This window comes from Rattus norvegicus, chromosome 17, assembly GCF_021556685.1.
Source record: "Rattus norvegicus strain SHRSP/BbbUtx chromosome 17, alternate assembly SHRSP_T2T, whole genome shotgun sequence".
Taxonomy (NCBI): Eukaryota; Metazoa; Chordata; class Mammalia; order Rodentia; family Muridae; genus Rattus; species Rattus norvegicus.
This window is the reverse complement of record NC_141550.1, coordinates 71,358,170-71,381,710: the sequence shown is the minus strand read 5'-3', so window position 1 is coordinate 71,381,710 and position 23,541 is coordinate 71,358,170. Positions and strand designations below refer to the sequence as shown.

Genomic DNA, 23,541 nt, shown 5'->3' with positions numbered 1-23,541 from the left:
TGGTTGCTGGGAATTGAACTCAGGACCTCTGGGAGAGCAGTCAGTGCGCTTAACCACTGAGCCATCTCTCCAGCCTGCACATGTTCAATTTTAAATACATATTTCACGAATATTTTCCTCTTAATACTATTGTCTATTTACTTACTATTGCTTTCTGATAAGCTTTCAATTTTTTGATGAAGGCTAAATCTATTAAAATTAATTATCTTTGTTTTATTAATTTCTGTTTCTACCCGTGGTGGTATTGCTTATGCTCCAAACCACTGTGATTATTTCTGTTTGCCACCGCTTTGGGAAGAATATGATCTGGTCATCTCCGTTCATTCTGTAATGTGTCTTCAATGTGTCTACGCTAAGGGACAGGGTACATCTCTTCTTCTCCCTTCCCCTCCCACTCATGTTGCCCAGTTGTTTTCTGTAACCTGCTATGTGTTTTCAGGCATTCAACCATCATCCCTTGAGGACTTCCCTCCCCTGTTGGATTGCTGGAGCTTTATTTACTCTTAACTGAAGAAAGTCTAAAAGGAAAGCCATTCCCAACCCAATAAGCAGACAATGTAGGGCAGGCTACAAACTCTTCTTTAACTCTCTTAAGCACCCAGGCAGAAAGCTTGGATCTGCAAGAGGCTAAAAATACCTGCACATGGCACTGACAAAGAGGGAAGAAATGGACACCACAGACAGAATCAGTGAGCACTGCTACAACTCCTTAATGGCTGCGGTTGGGCTACTGTGGATAAAGGGAATTCCATTCTTACTTTGCACCAGGCACTCCTGAGGAGCGGCAGGTAGACAAGATGGTAGATACCAGGTTGCGAGGTCACATGTTGCAAAGTCACAAGGTCTATTACATTTCCAGAATCTTTTTCAAAGGAAGTACTTCTTTAGTCCTGGTGGAAGGCCGGATCCCTCTTACATCTAAGTTCTGTAAACCAGGAAGAAGGTTTTCTCGCCAGGCCAGAGAAGAAAGTCACTTCCAAGAGACCATCAACAAGAAAGCCTAGTGTTCAAGGGGTTGGGGGTCGGGGGATAGAAAAGTTCACAAAGCTCCAGTCCCAAAGCCCACGTGCACATAGATGACTGAAAGCCAGATCTGAAGGCAGACTGACCGTCCCGCCCCTAGGACCCTGCCCTCTTTCCTGCTTACCACCTTGTCTCCAGCCGTGAGAGGTATTTCATGAGAGTTGAGAAATGTGAGCTAGATAGATACTGGAAAAGAAACACAAATAAACCCAGGCATCCAGGACCCCTAGTAAGCATAGGCAGTCAGAATCAAGAGTCTCTTGTGCAGTGAGCACTTTAAATGTCTCATCTTATTGATTTAACAAACAGGGTTACTAAAGCAAATTATACATATTATATATAATATATATATATAAATATTAAACATATATATTCACACATACATGCAGACAGATATACACACAAATAGACCCATACATACAAACATGCATGTATATAAAACACACATACTAGACATAAACACACACACATAAACACACATATACACATACACACACATACTAGATATAAACACACACACACACACTAGATATAAACACACACACACACACACACACACACACACACACACACACACTCCTCTGCCAACACTCCAGCTGTTGTAATCCCTGGGCATAGCACATGAACATGTACCAAAACCACTAGTAAGGCACACAAACAAACCCAACACAAACAAGCAAATCCTTTATTAGCTTCTCTAATTTATTAGCTATTAGTCACAATGTAAGGCGCACAAACAAACAAATCCTTCATTAGCCATCTCAGTACTAGCACTGACGAGTGAAAGTTTAAATTTCAACAGTTAAAGCATTTGTAAACCTTTACCTGACACATCATATAATAACTGAACTTTTGGTTTTTTTTATTCTTCAATGGAAAATTCATTATTTTCTGAGATGCCAATACAAGGAGAAAAGGCACCTTGTGCTTTTGAGTAGAATTATCTGCAAATGACGTAGTAGAGGAAGAGGATTTGAGCTCGGAGCACCACGCAAGAACTCACAAATGCTTTGTTTAAAAAATGATATTTTACAGAACAGTCAAGGAAACAAATGAAATATTAATTAATCCTCTGTGGGAGAGGTGATACATGGTTAAAGATGCTCCAGACAAACAAAACTGACTTCTCCACCAACCGAGAGAATATTCATTGCCAGTATAATTAGGAGGCAGCATTGCAATCACCTTTGACCAGATTTGTAAGGCTCACTTTGGATTTTCTAGAAGAACAAGAAAATCAGAACCCACATTACCATCTACTGATCTCTAAGCTGAAAGCTCTGTGTAATTACAAACTTCGACTTTTCAGCCGTTGGTTTCGCCTCTCGATGCAAGTAAGGGAACTTCACTGTGAGAAATGAGGCAGCTCGGCCTAGAAGCACGTGAAGAGACAGAGCAAAATGGCAGAAGAAAAGGGCGGTGGCGGGTGGCTGAGAAAATAGCCCAGGAGTTCCAGGGAGGATGATCTCCCTGTGTTCAGGGATATGCCACGACACAGACTGGCATGTGTGGTGAGAAGATGGGGACCGGTGAAGGAGGGCTGCCCTCAAGGAGTGTACTGCTTCCCAGGAGAAGGGCCTGCGAGGGCTGGGATTTCAGTTTGTGACGGGCAGAAGGAGCTCTCACTGGAGTTTTTGTTGTGTGATCTGCAGAGTTGACTTCATTTTCCTGCCTCCCCTGGCAAAAGTATCAAGAGCACAGTTGAGGATGGAGAACTGTTTAATGAGGGAATATTGCCTTCGGTTTTACCACTTGTACAGACTCGGGGTTTGAATGTTAGTTATCATCGTTTTTTGACATGCAGACTCTTCTCCGCAAACCTCCACCAAGTCCTCCTGAGATGGGTATGCCTGGAAGTAGAGTGAAAGGGGTCTCCATTCACATTCCCAGAACCTCCTCTCAAAAGAAGCAACGCTTTGAGAGGCAGCAGTGTCCCCCTTAAACCCGAGTCCTATTACCAGGAAATCCCTTTTCATGCCTGACCAGAAGAAAAGAAACTCACTTCCAATGACCAGCATTCCATTTAGTACACACAGAAAAAGCTCAGCTATTCAGGGAGAAGGGGCAGGAAGGCTTACAAGGCTCCAGTCCCACAGCCCACATGCCCAGTGCTGAAGTAATATCAGATCTGAGAAACAGCCTTCAGCCCCTAGCAGTCTGTCTGCTCTCTTTGCTTTTCACCCTGCCCCAGGCCACAATAGGTATGTGGGGATTGGGAAATAGAGCACAAAACCAGATACCCTGGATCTCCTAGTAAACAAAGGCAGCACCAGCCAAGAAGCCTTATACAATAGTTTGGGGATTGGACTTTGGGCCTTGTGATTCCAGGGTAAGCACTCTATCTGTGGCTCCCTCCCCTCTCCTCCTTTCCTCCCCTACCCTTCTCCCTTCCTCTCTCCTCCCCTCCCCCTCCATTTCTTTTCCTTGTTTCAAATTTTTGCAACAGCCCCATCACATCTGCCAGACTGACTTGGAATCCACTCATTAGCCCAGGCTAGCCCTTTGCTTGCAGTCCCCCTGCCTCAAGCTCTCAAACCACTGAGATTCTAGGGGCATTTCCATCAGGCCATGTTAAACCTTTCCTCTTCTTCAGACACACTGGCTGAGGTCAAACTTATAGCACAGACAAGGAGAGTTTAAAGGTCACAGTTTTCTTCCGTTCCAGACTTCCCCATCTCAAAGTCTCTGACCTCTGAGATTCTGTTACTTTGTTTTAAATCAAACACTGTATTACTCAGATCATTCGCACAGACCTTCCTAACAAAGCCAAGGGTATTTTTCCCTTCAATAGTTAATGCTCAGGAGTGCAAATGCCTTTCTCTCAACACACATTTGGAGCCCTCCCCCTCACCGCGTCTATGATCGGGCTTTTGCTTGCTGTGTAAGTTTATGTGTACCTGGGTCATCGCAGGAAGTGAATAATCCGTGCTGAATGCCTAGTGCGTGCACCAGGAAGTCATAGAGTTTTTTCTGCTTAGGATTCAGTCTATGAATGTACTCTACTTTTACACTAATTAATTTTTCGGAAAGTTGCAGTTTTGATTGTATCTCTATTATGTCCAAGTAAATTCACTCTTGTAAAAATAAACTATGCAAATCTTCTATTTAACTGGCAGTGCTTTTAAGAGACCGGGAATTTCTTTTTCTTTTCTTTTCTTTTCTTTTCTTTTCTTTCTTTCTTTTTTTTACATTCTGTGGGAATGTAAGGGAATGTGTTAAAATGATGACTAATCGTCTATCCACCAAGGCAAGTTTCAATATCTTCATTATGACACCCCGAAGGTTTCCCAGCCTCCTCTAGGCTTATTAAAGCCCTCACTTAGTCAGAGCCTTCTACTTTCACCCTAATCCTTTACCATGAGTTCTGTGGAGCTGGCTTTCATTCATAGATTTGATGTAATTCTCGCTTCCTTGGTTTATTCCAAAGTCACATGCTTGCTGCTAATTATAAAGCTCTTTCCTATATAAGGGCCGCCCTGGGAAGTTGGTGCGACCTATGCATGTGTATCCTAAAGCTATTTCTATTTCCTTCAGGGAAACAGAATTCAGGCACATAACCCAGTAAGGGACAGGTCTGCTTCTTTGTCACTAGGGTAAATGAAGACCAATGGTCACCTCCATATAATCCATACAATAGGCATTGTAAGATAACTTTTCCCATCTTTGCGCTCATAACTAAGCCTGCCTACAAATCCGTCAAGCCTATACATGCATCTTTCCAAGACCTCATAAATGAAATATGAAAACTCTCTTCAACTTATTTTACACGTTTGATAACTTTTAAAAGGATACTGTTCATTAAATATTATTTTCGAAGTTATTATAATTGGAATTTTATTCAAAACTTTTAGCTGCTCTTTCCTCCTTTTTTTTTTTTTTTTGGTTTTTCCTTTTAAATGAATATCGTGGTGTGCTTTGGGAGACAATTCATATGAAAAACAATTCAAATTGTTTACGCGACAATGGGAAAGCCTGTTAACCTTCGTGAGACATCTTGGAGACTGCCTTCTAAAAGATAAACACATTTCTACCCCATTAGCAGCAGAATCTGCATCTTCTTTGAATTAAAACTGTGTGCATCAAGTAAAGGGATTTTTTTTTAAGCTGTAAGTGTCCAGCTCTCCAAGTCGGGGTGGCGGTGGCGCCGGGTCAGCGATGCGATCTTGATCTTAAAAGCTGCACTTCCAACTTAGAGTAGGTAAAATTCATTCCTGAGAACTGAGTGTATCTGACACACAGGTCAGGTAGGGCGCTTTTGAGATGCTCTGGCTTTTCCCCCTCCGCCTGCGTAGGAAGTGGGGGTATTTTAGTTTCAGGCTCCTGTCATCCTCCACCCCAGGGATCCAGACAGAAACTACCACACAGTGACTCTAGAGCACCAAGTCCCCCTGCTGTTCGGTCATTTGGTCCCATTGCCACACGGGGACATAAGGGCATGTTTGCTCCTACCCCGGGGCACCTCTGCATCTCTGAGTACGGAGGGGACTCGGGACAAAGAGAGAAATCGGGGGACCAAGGAGAATGGAGGGCCAGGGAAGGATCCGGGAACACGGGCCACTATCGGGAGGAATGAGGGGGATTGGGCATATGTCTGCTCCCTTGATTTGCTGGGTACCGGTCCGGGTGACCGGATCAGAAGGTGCAACCGAGCAGCCGGGCGGCGGGGACAGGTGCCCGGTTGCCCCGGCCAGGTTCCCCTAGCTCCGGCCGCTCCGGCCGCACTTCTACAACGTTAGGCTGTGCACCTCCCAGCGCCGACTCCTTCGGCGCGCCGTAGCCCTCGCCTTATATACCCTGCTAAAAATAGCCTGCGAGACGTCTTTCCAATCAGCGCAGGCCGAGTTCGAATTGCACCAATAGGAAGGCCTTTAATGGAGAGGCTCGGTCACGCCAGGCGGGGCCGCTGTGTGACCGCACCGGCGATTGGTGCGAGCTGACATCATCGTCGCGCAGCCCCCGGGACAGGAGCGGCAGGATTGGGTACCGTGGGGGGCGGAGCTCCAAGCTGGTCACGTGGGGGGAGGAGGAGTGGGGGGAGCCAAGCGGGGGAGGAGGGGGGAGGCTGGCAGCGGAGCTTTGAATAGGGAAGTTTTGCAGGGGTTACGCTTGCAGTCAGTCCGCTGTTTGCAAATATTGCGTGGGCTCGGCGCGCTGCGGGCTGCGGGAGGGTCCGGACCCGGCGTCCGATTGCAGCGCCATCCAGTTTGCATGAAACTTTCACCTGCGCTCCCGGGAACAGTTTCTGCTCCGACTCCTGATCGTTCACCTCCCTGTTTTCCCGACAGCGGGGACTGTCTTTTCCAACCCGACATGGATGTGCTCCCAATGTGTAGCATCTTCCAGGAACTACAGATTGTGCACGAAACGGGCTACTTCTCGGCTCTGCCGTCCCTGGAGGAATATTGGCAACAGGTAAATACGGATTTTTTTTTTTTCACCTGCCCGGTGCGCCGAGGAGGGAGTTGCGCGGAGGAGCAGGCAAGATGGTGTGTACTTGGAAGTGCATCTTTTTTAATGATGATTAGCATTTGCCTAATTTAAAATAAAATAAAATAATGATCTTAAGATGTCCTTCTGCTGCTTGGAATGGTGAAGGCACTGTAGAGCGAGCCTTCGGGAGCGAGGAGTAGAGTTGTCATTTGTGTGGAGGCGAGCTCTCCTTCCCAGTACGTTTTTATTTCTTCGTTTTTGTTTCATTTTTGCTAATTCCGAGCTTCCGAGCAGCATACACCTGAGGGGGGGACCCCAGATTCCTCTGGCCGATCCAGACCTGAACCATTGGCACAACTTTGGGGCTTGTACCAGTTCCAAACTCCACAGCTGGACCCTGTCATATGAACGAGCTTGCCTTGACTGCCAAAAGATTTGATTTAAGGATTTTGGTTTTGTTTTGATATTTGTACATCCAATTTTTTAAAAAAGTCTTAAGATATTGCTCGCGGAACGCAGCGGTTCTTTTTGAACTCAAGGCCATTTACAGTTTCTTTTTCTTCTGGATAATGTCTTAGCATTCACGTATGTCTGCCTTGTTTTTCTTACCTGCTTTTCTTGTTGACTGCGCGGCGGGTGTGTGTGTGTGGGGGTGCTGTTTGCACACAAGTGACTTGTCAGTCATATGACAATGAGTCCATTCCTAGTTGCTTCGGTTCTTACTTTGGGCAAGAAAAATCTCCAATTCCGGCATTTAAGTGGAACTAGAATTTGGGGCAACGGAAATAAAAGAAACACCCCTTTCCCCTTCTAAGTCTTAGGATTCTGTGAGTGGCAAAAATATATATATTCTCAAACACTTTTACCATTGTCTTTAAAACCATGATGATTCCGTGACCATCTCTCTACCCTTCTGGGCTGGCTTTTTTTTTTTCCTCCAAGTGAATTAGCAGATGAAATATATTCCGTGGGTTTCACAACCTCCCAGGCTTTAAAACGCAGGGAAAGCGAAGTGTTGGCTGAAACCTCCACATGCCGGCTTAATTGTTCACAATCCTCTCTGCCTTTCTCTCCCCCTCCCCATTTTTCCTCCTCAAAGAAGCTGCTCCCTGGGACGTGATTGAAATTGATCTTAGTAGTTTCCTTTAGGCTTTTGGGATTTGGGCAACTAGCCAGACTTGGCTCCTGGTCCCCTTCAGAGCCTTTTAAACTCCCAGAGAGCTTTGGTCAGGTCCCCACTGCTGCTCATCAGTATAATGGAGATTTTAAATTAGCCAGTTGATTAAAGTTTAACAAGATCCTCATAAATGAGCTCGCCATTTCTTTGGCACATCAATAATAGGTATCATCATCTCGATTCTTAATACTGTACGCACTGTAACAGACATCGAATTTTGTGGGGAAAGAGAAAACAAGCATGTGCGTACACACACACACACACACACACACACACACACACACACACACACCCCTTCCGTGGCTTGCTCATGCTTGCTGTATGAAGCCGCCCACAGGGAGGGCTGAGGATGTGTGTATACTGTGATAGAAGGCACATTGTTAAGTATGCATTAGCCCTTTGGCTGGTGGTCCGTGCTTAAGATGGTCTGTGCCCTGATAACTATCTATATCTATATCTATATCTATATCTATATCTATATCTATATCTATATCTATATCTATATATATTTGCAGTTTAGTGCCGAAATTTCTGTCTGTAGAATAGAATACACAGAGGCACAGGCAGCCTTATATGGGCATGCAGGCAAAGCTAGTGAAAAAATCAGGGCCCACATAATTGAATCCTAAAAATCTTCCCTACCATTTTTCTCTTCCAGTGGCTAGAAAGTTTGAGATGGTAGGGAGATGGGGATTGCCAATCTCTGAAGTGTGTAGCTCCCTGAAAGGTTGGTCTCAGGGCCGGGGAAGGAGCAAGCACTCTGTCCGTGGCACACTGCATGTACATTTGAGCCGAGTTCTTATTTGGCTGCTGGTCAGAATTTCAAAAGGAAGTCTCCTTTGGCATTGCGTGAAAGAAAAAGGAGTGATGACTCATACTGTTGTACCCTTGGCCAGGAGATAAAGTCCTTGTTCATTGTGGGACTCCCAGAAGAGCCAGGGAGTAATTTCCCCCTTTCCATTTTTTACAATAGCAGATGGCCATTCTGAAAGAATTCATTTCTGTTGTTGAGATTTCTTGGTTCTCTCTGGCCAGTGTGAAGAAATCATTAAAGTTTGGTGGTATCCACAGTCCGGCACTTGGGAAATGACATTTAAAAACATACATGTGTATATGTATATATGTATATATATATGTATATATTTATATAATCTCCTAGGTCTCAGCTACACAGCAAAATGAGAGGTTTCTTTTCAGATCTATATTGATGTCTGTGAAGTGGATACAGACAGATATCTGCTGTCTGTATTCTGACTACAGTCCTATATTGCCAACTGTGTCCCCCAAGGAGGGTCTTCAGACCACACCGTGAGCTGCGAAATCTTTCTGACCTGCTGTGGGAATCCTCCTGGATGGTGGATGGCTGGGGCTCTCTCATTGATGCTCATAGTTCTAGAGAATGTCAGAGGATCTGGTTAAACCTGTTAGGTTGGTGGGAGGGGGAGTGATGTGTGTAAGACTGGTTCTCTTTGTGTGGTTTACCAGGATCGTCATTAGAAATGTCAACACTTGTAACTATAACAACAAAACAGGCTTAGCAGCAGTCATCACTCTTTGTGGCCATTGGTCCAACACTGGAGAAACCAAGAGAGGTCTCACCTTTGCTTTTCCTTCAGATTCCTAGAAACAGTCCTTCTCCAGCATTCCTGAGGAAATAGATTCCCATTCCAGAAGACTTTGTGACCCACAGTACCCGACACAGAAATAATTTATTCGTCCTTTCTTGCATGTTTTCTTTCCTTTTTTTTTTTTTTAATTCCTGTGTGCTTTCAGTTCCACTGTCAGTGGCCGTAACAGTCACGTGCCTTCTTGTGGTTCTTTTTGCACAGACCTGCCTGGAGTTGGAACGCTATCTTCAGAGTGAGCCCTGCTACGTGTCAGCCTCTGAGATAAAATTTGACAACCAGGAAGACCTGTGGACCAAAATCATTCTAGCACGGGAGAGGAAGGAGGAATCAGAACTGAAGATTTCTTCTAGTCCCCCAGAGGACTCTCTGATCAGCTCCGGCTTTAATTATAACTTAGAGACCAATAGCCTGAACTCTGATGTCAGCAGCGAATCTTCAGACAGTTCGGAGGAACTTTCGCCCACGACCAAGTTTACCTCTGACCCCATTGGTGAAGTCTTAGTCAATTCAGGAAATCTGAGTTCCTCGGTCATTTCCACACCTCCTTCTTCTCCCGAAGTAAATAGGGAATCTTCTCAACTATGGGGCTGTGGGCCAGGAGACCTGCCCTCACCTGGGAAGGTTCGAAGTGGGACCTCGGGGAAGTCTGGCGACAAGGGTAGTGGCGACGCCTCCCCAGATGGCAGAAGAAGGGTACATCGGTGCCATTTTAACGGCTGCAGGAAAGTTTACACTAAAAGCTCCCACTTGAAAGCACATCAGCGCACTCACACAGGTCAGTCCCCTCTCGGGGCCTGGGCGGTCAGCTGCTGGTGGGCGCCTGTGAATGGAGTCAGTGCTGGGAGGGAGCCAGGGCTCCCCAGGATGTAGTCGCAAGCAAGGAGATCCTCACCTCCTTAATTCTTGTCTCCAAGGAATTGGGTCCCCCCGCCTTTTTTTTTTTTTTTTTTTTTTTTGGAGTTCAGAGTAGAAAAGACTGGACGTTTGAATCAGATGAGTGGTTCATGCTTTCAGATTAAACAAGAGTCCAGATCACATTCTCCATGGACACCCAAACCTTCATCCACTGGGTACTCATTCCCCACTGTCCATGCATCGCGCTATCTTGGGTTGCGCCTCTCTCTTTGTCATGTAAGTGCAGGTAGCCTGGAGTTTTCTGATGTTGAAACTGGTATTTTGAGGCCTCAGTGTGAGCAGTAGCCTTGGCCAGTGGGCATTTACCGTGACTACCCCGTGTCCCAGGGCTTTCTTAACTCAGTACCACCACTTAGATTGAAGTTCTGTTTGTTTGAAACTGCTAGCACAACATACAGGATAGGAGGGAGAGGATAACAGGATAAGTAATTGTAAACTTGTATCTTACCAAGACGACAGTCAAATTCTTTAGAGATGAAGTCAGGGCCCTGAAGAGGCACTGAGTTATGAGAGGATATGAGTGTCCCCAAACAAGACAGTTTTTGCCTTGGGTTGATTGAGCATTTTTTTTCACTCAGGGATAGCATTTTATTCTGTTCTATACTTTTAATTTAGCTAGGGAGTCACGTCAGTTTTTGGTTGTTTGATCGCCATCTAGAAACTGATCCGAAAGCCTCTGAATGAGGTTTCTCAGAAACTCATGATTTCAGTTTTGTAGAAATGTAGAAGGTCCCAGACGACTCATTCCACAGGGAAATGAGTAAGGAAGCAGATAGTGCTGGAGGGGGGCCAGTCTCCATGGAGAAAGCAATAAATCTCCTCCCCCAGCAAGGCTCTGGGTCCTGTGGGCTGACACCTCACCCTGCAAGTATGTCATCGGTCTGAGTAATTGTCATTGTCATGAGGTAACTTTGATTTCAGTAGCATGACTTTGTCAAACCTGGATCCCTGGGAAAAAAAAAGCCCAAGTGAGCCCTTCAGGCTAGGTTAGAGAAGAAACTATGGTTATGACATTTAGCTTGCCAAAGGTACCATCCTGCCATTATAGCATGCGGTGAGAGGACTGTAGACTGTGGGGACCACGCAGTTTATTATGTTGTTGAGCCTTCTCCCTGCCCCACTTCATGTCAGTGAAGTCATGTGCTCTTGTCCTGTGTTCTTTTCCCAGGAGAAAAGCCTTACAGATGCTCTTGGGAAGGTTGTGAGTGGCGTTTTGCAAGAAGTGATGAGTTGACCAGACACTTCCGAAAGCATACTGGTGCCAAGCCTTTTAAATGCTCTCACTGTGACAGGTACGTCAATGAAAAAGAAGTGTGGAATCATGGGAATGAGGAGGAACCAGAACAGAGTAGGTGTGTGCAGTAGATTTTGGAAAGAAGGCCAATAGTTTCCTATTACTCGTTGCCATTTCGTTTAAGTCTGGGGCTTTTGCAAAAGTCTCTGACACCTGGACTGTCTCTCTTAGGAAGCAGCGTGCCAGGTTTCTGTAAGAAAACTGTCTAGGGTTTTCAAAATGGCTTCCAACAGTTTTCAAATTCAAAAACTGAGAAATGAGTTCCTTTAGACTCCTTCTGGGATTTCTTAGGTGTTCTCTGAAGACTTCTTGAATTTGTATTCCTCGGCCTTGGGGGTTCCCTGTCCCTAAAAGTATTGGCAAAGACTCAGAGGACTTGTACAGGGACCGTCGTGTCTTGTGTGCCTCACAATCCAGGAGACAAAACTCAACTTCTTTGTTTCTGATTTGCCTTTGCAGGTGTTTCTCCAGGTCTGACCACCTGGCCCTGCACATGAAGAGGCATCTCTGAGGGAGCAGAGGATGAATCCTGTAGGCTAAAAGAGGCTTCCAGGCTAAGAGGCGGCCATGGAAGGAGGGATACCTGTACCAGCCAAAGCATGCCATTGCTTCCTACCCAGTTACCTCCAGAGGCCTCTCTTTGGAAGGTCTTTTGAGGGCTACAAAAGTCATGTCAGAAGCGGCATAGCACCCATGGTGCATGGTGTTTGGGTGACCCCGGACTCACCACTGGTTTCTAACCTTCTGAGAGGCTCTAAGCTTTTCGCCGTGAGCATGCGCACTGAGAATGTTAATGGGTGGGAATGACTGACTGTATGTTGAGGATCTATTACTGACTGTATGGCGAGGCAGACTTTTTTTTTCCCCCCTTGTGGTAGCAAATACCTGCAAGAGACAGAAAAAAAAAGCAGTTTGAATGTTTTGTGTGTGAGGAGTATTCCAAGGGATGAGTTGACCACCAATCATTTCCTGAAGGGTGTCTGCACCTTAGAAAAAAAAATAAAAACAAATAAAAAAAAATAAATAAAAATTAAAATTAAAAAAAAAGATGGAAAAACTTGGAGGGTGGGAGCGGGAACTCAGGACCCCATAGTGGCGAGTGTTAAGGGTCGGGGGAGCCCCTGTCCCCCTTTCCCGTGTGAAAGGACTTTCTGGTGTCTGGTGCAGCTATAGAATGTGCATTGTGTCAAGTAGCTTGTACTGGCTACACGGAGCTCATTTGTAACCCCTTGTATAAGCTGTATTTACAAATAACAGTGGTCATTTTCCCTCACAATACAAACCAAGTCGTGCATGGTCTGGGGGAGCTATAAACTTTTAACCTTTTTAAATCGGGTCTCCAACCTTGATTCCAGTTAATAAGCAGCTATAAGATCCAACTCGTGTAGAATGATTCCCTTAAGCCATTTCGGCCTGGCAAGACACGACCTCCCCAACCCCCACCCCCAGATTCCAAATCCTTCCATTTTGTAACACTCCCCGAGTGCAAAATGATCTTGTGCAATGTAGGGTTGTATTTTCAAGGACTCAGAATTTGGATTTACTTTTTTTTTTCTTTTTTTTTTTTTTTTTGGAGAATCTTAAGGTACCCTTTGGAGAAATTGGACACATGTCAAACATCTAAATGCTGGGGTCTGGAAATTACCGGTCTAAATGCCACATTAGGCTAAGGATACAAACTTTTTTTTCTTCCTCAGTCAGGTGGATCAAACCACTAAGCTTAGAAACCGTTTTTTCTCATGCAGCTATGTCTCTTATTTATGCCTTGAGGACTATTTCTGGTTTTCTAGCTGTTAATGCACTGTTGACCTTCATAATGGTGCCTTATGCAACTGGCCCTTCTGTGGGGTCAAATACAGGGGAATGGGTGATGCATGCTTAATTAAGGCTCTTTTTTCACCTGGCATTGTACTGTATCAATGTAAAATATGGACAAAACAAAGAACAACAACGACAACAAAAAGAACACCTCTTTAAGATCCTCCACAGTGACGAACGGGTGAAAAGTCCTTTGACACGTCAACGTGTGTTCATTTCCAACAACTTGACTGTCAGTGTTAAAATGGGGAAAAAAATAGACATGGCAATTGAAAAGTAATTTTTGCTACCATGAGACTCTTTTAAGAGACCTTGCACAATTGTATAGATCACACACACACACCACACACACCACACACACACACCGGCTGTATTTATTATGTAACATTGTCACACATATTAAAGATACAGAAGTATTAAACAAACAAAAAACCAATGTCAATATCTTGCTCAAAAGGCACAAGTTTTGAGTACCTGTCTAGCTATCTGTTGGTAATATTGAAAGTATACTGCTTTTTTTTTTTTGGGAAAAAAAAGTGGATGAAATTTTTTTGTGTATGTATATTTGTGTGTATAGTATGTGTATGTGTATATATATATTATATATAGATAATATATAAATATTTTTTTAAGAAGAAACTAGAATGTTTAGCTAGAAAATTCTACAGCCTGTGAAGAAGTATTTCAAAATGGCCATAAAGGAGGTTAAAAGAAATCGAAAACTATAACCTAACTTTTATAGAGGCGTTATCTTTAATTTAATAATTTGCTGAAGACATTGTCGGCATTGAGTCTATTCCAGCCTGCTGATTCTGCTAGTCATTATGGGCAAACCTGGAATAGGGTACCTTTGGCCATTCGCAAGGGACATGAACAAAATACTGGCCAACTAGCTGGACTCAGACACACAAAGGTTTTGATTTTCCTTCCAGCCTTACTAGAAGATCTAACCTAAGAGTAAGCTGATTACAGGGGTTGTTTTTTAGAATACTTTTTACGCAGATGAAACTATTTTTTTCCAGCATGTAGATTCTTCCAGCTTTTTCAAGGAGTACTTTCCCGGAATTTGGCATACCACAGCGTAAACAGCTGATATTTCTGGTATTTCATCCAGCTGCTTGACTTTTTGGGTGTGCATCTTTACATAAAGGAGACTGAGTCTGGCTGGGCTGGTATTTTGTTTGATCTTCCTGGAAATGAGCAACGATTAAAGCTCCCTTAACTGTTTTTTTTCTTGTTGTTGTTGTTGTGTTGTTTTGTCGTATCTTGCCTGACGAATACATTTCTCTACGGAACTGGTTTCGTTTTGCTTAAGGGGAAAATGCACTTTTGTTTGGCAATTCAAAATCCTAGCACTTGATTTGCTGGGTTTTGGAAAACTCCTTTTTTTGGCCCTGCTGTGTGCTTATCCACAACAATTCCATTAAGTAAGAAGGTAAACAGAAGAGAAGGAGGACTTGTGCTGGCTTGTCTCACTTATGAAACACATAGATGTTGTTGGACTGGGTGGGGCTGGGTGCCGTATGTGTCAATGCCTGTAATTTTAATAATAAGCGAGTACATTCTGTTCAGGTGACAGCTGAGCCTCAATCAAGCAGAAACTTTTGCTTGAAATTTAAAAAAAAAATTTCTATTAGTGAAATTTCTTTATTTCTTTTTTTTTTGAAGCACCCTGTTATCTAAAGAATCTTTGTAAGATTTTTGTAAAATTTTGTTTTACAAGATTTTATTTGAAATTGTTTTTTGCGAGATTGTTATATTTCTGTATGAATGTATTTTTTATTCGAATAACATAAAAAGAATTCTTATCAGCATCTGGAGCCTGATTGTTTTTCTGGGGTGCAGTGGGGGGGGAAGGGGGGGCTGTTAAATTCCTGCTGTGTTACTCAGCCTGGCTTCCTCCCCGGGAAATCACCATTGTGCAATTCTAAGGGCCATTTGCCTAGCTCGGTCCCTGCCTTCCTCTTCTTCCTACTTTCCACAGCTGTCTCTGGAGCTAGAGGGAGGCTTTTGACATGGCTTCCCCCTCCCCTCAAATGTCCTGAATGTGTTCCAAAGCCTGGCAAAAACAGCCCTAGGCTTTTCGGGAGTGGGGCACAATAGGAAAAAACTTGTTGCATGTTTTTTTTCTTCCTGTCACTCAAGCCCGGGAGACTATTACGGTGCAGAGGACCCAGCACCATAGCTTGTCCAGTGCACTTCTGAAATCCCACAGATTTTGTTCACTTAGCTGGTAGAGCTGGGCCAGTCTTTCTGGATGGAGCTGGCGTCACACCTGGATGACTCCCATCTGGGAAGGACAGAAGTGACCAGCAAGCAGATGAAAAGGGAAGTCAGGCCAGAAAGCCATCCCCATGGACTCTGTGCAGATACTGGTTCCTGCTCCCAGAGTTCCCTGGTTAGTTCCCTAAAGTAGTGCAGAGGCCTCTCCTCACATGATTTCGTGACTTAGGAAAAATGCGTCACATAGTGAACGGTTTAAGAAAAAAAAAAAATTCCGCAACTTCTCTCAGAGCAGCGCCTTTCAGGAGCTTGAGGTGTTGGCCGCTGGTTTTACTGTGTGGACCAGTGTGACAGATGCACCTTGGAATCTGCTTTCCGATTCTCTAAGCCAATCAGTAGCCACAGGGTAAAATCAGTGAGTTTCTGCGGGGCTTCTTCAACGCATTGCCCTTTGATTCCCTAGGAAGGGTGGTCTCCATTTTAGGTGTGGTAGCGTCATTTACTTCAGAGGGGAGCTACATCTTGCTAGCTGTGTGGAGTTTAGCGGATTTTTCTTATTTTATATATTTTATAATTAGGAAGGAAAATTTAAATGTGTGCCTAGATTAGCAGCTTTTTTCTTCCCTTTTTTCCCCCCTCTTTTTTTATTATCAGCAACTTGGATTGGTGGTAGGTTAGGTCTTAAAGAGCTGGTGACTTTTTTTTTTTTTGGCCAGAATTCATGGGTGTGTGGCGTTCTGAAGCACATGTCAGGGTGACTAACAAGTTGGATTACTTTGACTGTGCAGTCTAAATAAAGTCTCCATAATGCATTCTCTCTCGGCTACTATTAAGACCGGACCGTGTTGTCATGCAAAGTCTGCTGATCAGTTAAGTTATGCTCAAATAAGGCTGTTTGGAGAACCGCTGTGCAAGGAATCAGCCACAGCCTTAGGATATTTATAGCGTATAAAGCATTTTCAGTCTGCTTAACAAATTTTTTGAAACCTAGCTAAAAGGAAGGGAACACTTTTGCTCTAACAAGCTGTGTACTTCGGGGACAATTTGCTCGGCAACAATGGGCCTCCATTTACTCCTTGCTAAAATAGTCTGGACTAGGTCACATGAATCTAGATTTTTCTATAGCACTAACATTCTGCGGTCTGGGAGTGCAGGGTGGACTTCAAATTACATGTTCACCGTCCTCAGAGTTCTTGGCCCGGACCTAGGAAAGTTTCTCTTCTGCTACAGGAGAAAGTATTGTTGGAGAAAATTGCTCTGAAAATGGAAAACAGAATGTTCTCAAACTGCCCATTACTCCGTTAATTAAAGCTAAGTTGCTTGGGCATTTGATGCTTGACAACATATAATTTTATTTAAGTAAAAAAAGAAAAAAACTAACCTCCTTTGAAAAGTGCTATTGTACCTATAAAGGAACTCAAAATCTCCCCAGGTCTCCCAAACCCCCAATTCCTTTCCTTATCTAATAGGGCCTTTGTATTGTGGCCAATGGAAGTCTCTTATGTTTATACTTTAATTGCCATAAAGAGCACAGCTTCCATGAAACTCCTTTTTAATGTATGTGGTATATTACCAGGAGCTATTAATATGGAACTATGTCTTCATATTTGCTTATTATTATTTATTGATCTGGATGTCTGTGCATGTGTTGTTTGGAGAGGGTATCAGGTACCCTCTTCCATCAGAGGAGTCACCCTATTTTTTTGAGGCAGGGTCTCTCCTGAACCCGAGGTTGGTGCCTTCCTGGCTAGGTTGGAATTGTCCCAGAGATCTTCCTGTCTCCACCCTTTAGAGCTAAGGATGGAGATATTGGCATGGGTGCTGTGATCTGAATTCTCTTGTCCTCATGACTGCCCTTAACACCTGAGCCCTCTCTTCAGTCCCTGAGCTATTTGGTTTTGTAACAATTTCCTTTGCCAGCTGGATTAATATTATGATTTTGAAATTTGATAATGACTAAGATGATGATTTTTCCCACCTTCTCATCAGATTTTAGGAAGAAATACATTTATACACGCCTTCTCTGTGCATTCATATACCTGCATATATGTGGTGCCCCATAAATAAATAATATGTCCATTTCACAAATGAGGAAAACTGAGGCTTCAGGATAGTACACCACCTGACTGAGGTGCTACACTCCAGAAACACCAGTTTTACTGCCCTGATCCAGAACAGTCAATACCAAGGACCATTTTTTTTTTTTTGAGCATCGCCCCACCCTGTTCTCTGTCTTGCCCGATCTCTCATGGGATGGTTCTGTTCAGTTTATAGGATTCACCTAAAAGTGCTGCTACTCTCTGAAATAGAGACAGAGTGTCTTCACAATTGAGAGTCACTAAAGCTTTAAATCTTGTAACCTTAAGTAAACAGAAGTCACCATTTCAAATTGCTCTCCAGATCTGAGACAGATGGCACGTGTTTATTTTTAATGCTTAAGAATAGAGAGAGTACCATCGGGGATGCGGCATCCTGCACGCATTGGCAGGGATCACCTAATGCACGGAGAGGAGGTACAAAGAGAAGAAAAGGAGGCCCGTGCATCATGCAAACGAGGCAATCCAGCATAGTGTATTTAACTAGATTTATTCTACCAGGGTCTTTGCCATTTCACTCTAACTAATTTTAATGAGGATTCTCCAAACATCTGTGAATGAAAAGAGACAAAGAGAGGGACAAAGCTGGGTCCCACGTGTCCTTTCAGGAGGCACTTTGGGCTGAACAGTCACCGAGGCATCCTCACTGAAAGACAGATGTCCCTGGGAGACCCTTGTACACTCCAGTTCAAACCCTACATCCATTATATAATCCAGGAAAGGAAGCGAACTGTCATTTAAGTTCTACAATTTTTCCTTAAATGGAGATCCCCCAGAGTCAAATATACCACGTATGATTAACCTTAAAAGAGTCTCTGAAATTCACAAATAATAAGTGGAAACCCATCACACTAAGGATCGATCCTCCAAAACGTGTCCTTTGTCATGACAGAGCACATTTGTAAGAGCCTTGCAGGCTTCAGCTACACTGAAGGAACTGAGCTCTGTTCCTTGGATTTCTTAAGTTTCACATTACCACACTTTTTTCTGGTTGTGTAAGACTGGGTTCCAGTTGTGTAGGATAGTTAATGACACTTACTGTCATGATCAATTAACTCCCTCAAACCAAGCACCTCACTCAAATGCCATTCTTCTGTTGGTGTTGGTGAGAAAAGGAAACAGGATAGGTATGCCAACAACAAGATGCAGTGTGGCAGAGAACTCTTGCAGCCAGGCATTTGAAGAATCCAGTCCTCCTTATGTTTCTTATACGATAAACATATGATATACTGTAGAATAGCTTATGTATCTTTTAAAGATTTATTTATTTATTATGTATGAGTACACTGTAGCTGTCTTCAGACACACCAAAAGAGGACATCAGATCTCATTACAGATGGTTGTGAGCCACCATGTGGTTGCTGGGATTTGAACTCAGGACCTCTGGAAGAGCAGTCAGTGCTCTTAACCACTGAGCCATCTCTCCAGCCCAGCTTTTGAATTTATAAGTCCAAAAGCCCTCGCAAGCTATCTGGTGATGAGACATGAGTTTGTGAAGGTTTTCATTTAATAGTCAAATCCTTCATGGTAAGATGGCCTTTGGGGAGAAAAAAATCACTCATTCAAAAAAAGAAAATATTAATTCTCTGAGATTTTATACAAGGTATAAAAGGTATTTTGATCATATACCCTCTGCCTAACTCCTCTCAGATGTTCCCAGTCAATTCTATGCCCTCTCCTCTCTGTCAAAACTTAATGTAAATTAAAGAGAATAATTGGTGGAGGATAGATATTGATGGCTAATTGAAAATACTGACTTAGAATGTTCCAGGTTTAAACATTTGCTTCCCACCATACCTAGAGTAGAAACCCTGCAGGAGCTATGAGTGTTTTGCTGGATAACAGATCAGTGGAAAGTACCACTTTCTCAAGTCACTCCTGTTACTATCCCTTAGATATAAGGAGAGGTGAACTAACAGTTGAATGCAGACTTTCTGCACAAAGTTTTGGTTTCTCAGAGGACATGTCCCATCTTTTGGGCTTCTCCAATCTGTAAGGAACTTCCTTTTCTAACGAGGGTAAGTATAGTAGAAGTAAGAAACTACGGATCCAGAGACACTTGGCTTCTTTACCTTATGAAGAGATTGACAGGGCTTGAGAAGGGAGAGAGACCTGCCCATAGCTTCTGATGATTCAGTATTAATAATCGTGACCCGGACTCTGAGCTTGCAGTATTAGGTAATGAGGGACATTGTTTGCTCTTGAGAACTTGTGTGTTTCCAATATCCGTCAGTGTGGGCAGAACCCGATAGTCAGACGACTGTATGAGGAAGTATGGAAGGTGTCACCTAAGGCACCTCCCAGTCTCTTATCTAGTTGTGAAGTTCCTTGGAGACTCGTAACAGCAACACAACCCAGTGGTCACTGTTCTTGAAGGGATCTGTAGATGGCCTATCTGCAAAGAGTGGGCACTTGTCTCATGGCTGCTTTGAACAGTGATGACTGTTCCTGTACAGAACCTATAAGGAAACATGTCATCCACTTCTGGGCCTGTGTTTTCTCATAACCCATTTTTATCTGATTTTTTCTCATCCCTAAAACAGACACAGTGTAAAGCCATCAGGACTATTGGAGTCTTAGCGATAAGGTCAAGAGAGAACTGGACGCAGACTAGAAGCAATAGTTGATAATTGATCGTCATTATTATTATGGCATAGTAGAGACCGTGTATTTCTTAATCAAGAAAACAACTGTACAAGGAAGTGTGGAAGGTATTACCTAAAACACCTCGCAGTCTCTTGTTCAGTTGTGAATGTCCTTCCCATTACATTTAATTATACATGAATAAACCCCTCCCCTTTCTGAAGACCAGTCATAGACGTCATTTACTCACAGTTACTTTTGACAGCATAATTTCCTTGTACATTCGGGGACTAAGCATAGACTATTATGCTATTTCTTAATGATCCACAAAGTAGTTTCCTCTAGAATTTCTTGCTACTCTGCTGAAATCTTTCAGGAAGGAAATACAGCAAGTCTTTGAGTAAAACACTTTCGGGTCAAAAGCCAGGAACATATGGTCCAATTGCAGAATGGAATTGGCCAATAGACCTCAAATTTACTTTGGTTTCCACAAAGGACAAATGCTCTAGAAGGCCTGGTTGTTACAACCGTCTTCTTAAACACCCGTGAACCCCAAGGTCGGAGCCATTCTGACTGAGATAACGCAAGTCACCGTTAAACAGATGCTGTGTCAAGGTCACCCAGCGTTATTGCATTATTTATCACATTCTTCCCAACGAAATGATTAATCAGCTTCCCCTACATTGCCTTGGATGCTGTTCGTGAGATGCCAATTTCATTTGGCGTGGGTTCCGTCCAATTATAACTGGCGCACTTGCACCTCTGCACTCCTGGTTCCTTTCCGTCATTTCACTCTGTGTTAATTAATTGGCTTTTGTTTTCTTGCTTGTTGGCTACTTTTACTAAACTCCTTCCTGTGTGGCTCACTCCCGTGGTTGTTCCTCCTGAACCTGTGCCTTCATTACCCTTGACTATCATTAAAATATCACAAATTTGCCTTGGTTTTATTAGTGTGGGATTCTTTGAATATTTAGGACAGTCTCCTTGACGGCTGTCTGATTCCAGGAGTGTGAGTTATCCCTCTGAAGAACAATGGACTGATGTTCACCTAATGGGTGCTCTCCTCTAATGAATAGTGAGGGGTGAGCAGGGTGCCATTAGCATTTTGCAGGAGCCAGCTTCAGACAACAAACCGTATAGTCATCAGGACCAGAGACAGAGACACAGACCAGCCCATCTCTTCCCATGACATTCCTACACTCTTTAAAACCCTTCTGTTGAACTTTCAAATTAGATACTACAGATGAGACAGGTGTACCAAAACTATGTCTGTGTTCTGCTGTCTTCTGGTTAAGCTCTGCACTTAATTTTTATTACCTATCAATGAATTTCTGGCAAACCAGCAATACAAAGTCTTGAAACCAATACTCTTCCTCAGCAAATAGTGATTATCGCTTACCTTTTCACTCAAACTTGGTGTGCTTTCTCTGCATACAGGGAGTCTCTTTTCTTTCCATGCCATCTTGTGAACGGAGCACACATGCTTAAACTGTGGGTCCTAATATATGAAGAGGAAAGTCATATAAGTAAATGTGAGGGTTGTAAAAGATGTGGCCACAGTAAAACATTTCTGGACATACCACCACCAGGAACTAATTCCAAACCAAATGTATAACGAATCTGAGGTATATCCATAGCCCTTCTCCATGTTGCAGCCTGAGAATTTTCTGAAGTCCTGATGCTGGAGCTCACAGTGTGTATACTTTATGTTGTGAGTGCCACCACACTACAGCAACGTAATGCCAGTGAACACTGCCTGGAATAGCTTGGTTTGGAGTCAAGACTACCATATGTTAGAAATGGCAGGATTTCACCGCATGCTTCCTGCTGCAACAGAAATACGGTTTAATTACAAAGAATACAGAATTTTCATAGCTTCCAATGGTCATTCCTTAGTATGCAGAGATCAAATTAATACACACTGGACTCCATTGTGTTAGAATGCTGGGTTTTGAAAATAACTATTTGAATCACCAGCCTGAGTTTCATGAAAGTCTTCCATCTAATTTTGGCTTGGGATTAGGCCTGAGTTTCCAATGATTGCTGAAGTGACCCTAAATATAATTCTCCTGTTCTGTGAGACACACTTATGCAAAGCAACATTCTCATCACTGATGATTATAAAATAAAAATATTGATCAACTTAGGAAAGCATCAAAAGGACTCTATGCCCTACAATAATAAATATTTAACTGATTTAACTCTTCATGTTAACATGGAAAATAATAATGCATTAGTTTGCTTTCATCTTTAATAAATGGCAAAATCACATGTATTCAATGAATTGTTTCTAAAGGACTTACATTATTTATTATCAATAAATGATTGATTTGTATACTAACTTTATATGCCTATATATCTAGGTGGTATAAAAATTTCTCAGGCAAAATGGGGTCATGGGTGGAAAAGCCTTGCCCTGTCAGAGGGTGGAGGCTGCCTGGGATGTATTTGCTCTCCTTAAGCTTCAGTTATATCCTGTTCTCTCTGGCCAGGCTTCAGACTCTCTCTCTCTCTCTCTCTCTCTCTCTCTCTCTCTCTCTCTCTCTCTCTCACACTCTTTCTCTCTCTCTCTCTGCCTTTTGCTTCTTATTTGCACCTTATTTGGTACTTAGCATGTAATCACCTGATTTCCTTTATCCTTGGCAAGACATGGGTACAAACTCTTCTACCTAAGGGAAGGTAGTGTGTGTAACAGAAGCCCAAATGCCACAGTGTTTAGGAGACCCAGTGATCAGGAAACATCCTCATCTTTGGATGATGATGACAGTGACAGTAGGTGCAATGCCAGTGGCTTCCTTACCATTATCCCCACTCTTCCTTCTGACTTGTATGACTTATTGGATAACATCACGGAAGCTGTTATTCTAGTCACACAACACACTCTATGGTTCAGAAGTTAGGCCCATAAGTAAAAGTGACATAAGACTGCTCCTACTTCTGGACAATTTTTAAATCTTTTTCCTACAAATACTCATTATAGAACTATAGAAGGTATAGACAGAATTATTTTTATGTGAAGTTGAATCATGGTGACTTCCTGGCCCATCTTTGCAGAGATGTAATAGCTCTTCAGGAATGGACACATTGCTCTGATCTGTTCTGGGATTCCTACCTTGAGCTTTCGCCTAGGCTCTGGGGTCCTTCATCTTTCTCTCCTCTCACTTAGAGCCAGCATTTCTTTGGGTAAAGTGCTGTGTGTATATAGCTTAACAACTCAGACTCCTCAATCTGTAGAAGTATTTTTCATTGCATGACTGAAGGAATGAATGAATGAATCTGCTTTCATCACTCCTTAATCTCTACACCAACAGAATGAATATATCCAACCTAAAGGAGACCCCTAAGAAGGCACTA

General features: G+C 43.2%; 1 protein-coding gene across 2 annotated transcripts; it reads left to right on the top strand.

The window, feature by feature from the left end:
* Nucleotides 1-6,089: 6,089 nt before the first annotated feature.
* Nucleotides 6,090-23,087, top strand: Klf6 (KLF transcription factor 6). 2 transcript variants are annotated; one of them, XM_087591407.1, is made up of 5 exons: nt 6,313-6,435; nt 9,460-10,033; nt 11,342-11,525; nt 12,088-12,264; nt 22,835-23,087. In XM_087591407.1, the coding sequence occupies exons 1-5, from the start codon at nt 6,334-6,336 to the stop codon at nt 23,085-23,087; spliced, it is 1,290 nt and encodes a 429-aa protein (XP_087447533.1). In that variant the 5' UTR covers nt 6,313-6,333.
* The last annotated feature ends 454 nt before the right edge of the window (nt 23,088-23,541 follow it).

Bases quoted from the DNA above. Each gene is read 5' to 3' on its own strand.
- Klf6 (XM_087591407.1), top strand. From the start codon at position 6,334: ATGGATGTGCTCCCAATGTGTAGCATCTTCCAGGAACTACAGATTGTG. The intron at 6,436-9,459 runs GTAAATACGGAT...CTTTTTGCACAG, and splicing joins TGGAGGAATATTGGCAACAG to ACCTGCCTGGAGTTGGAACG. The intron at 12,265-22,834 runs GTGGGAATGACT...ATCCTTGGCAAG, and splicing joins CGCACTGAGAATGTTAATGG to ACATGGGTACAAACTCTTCT.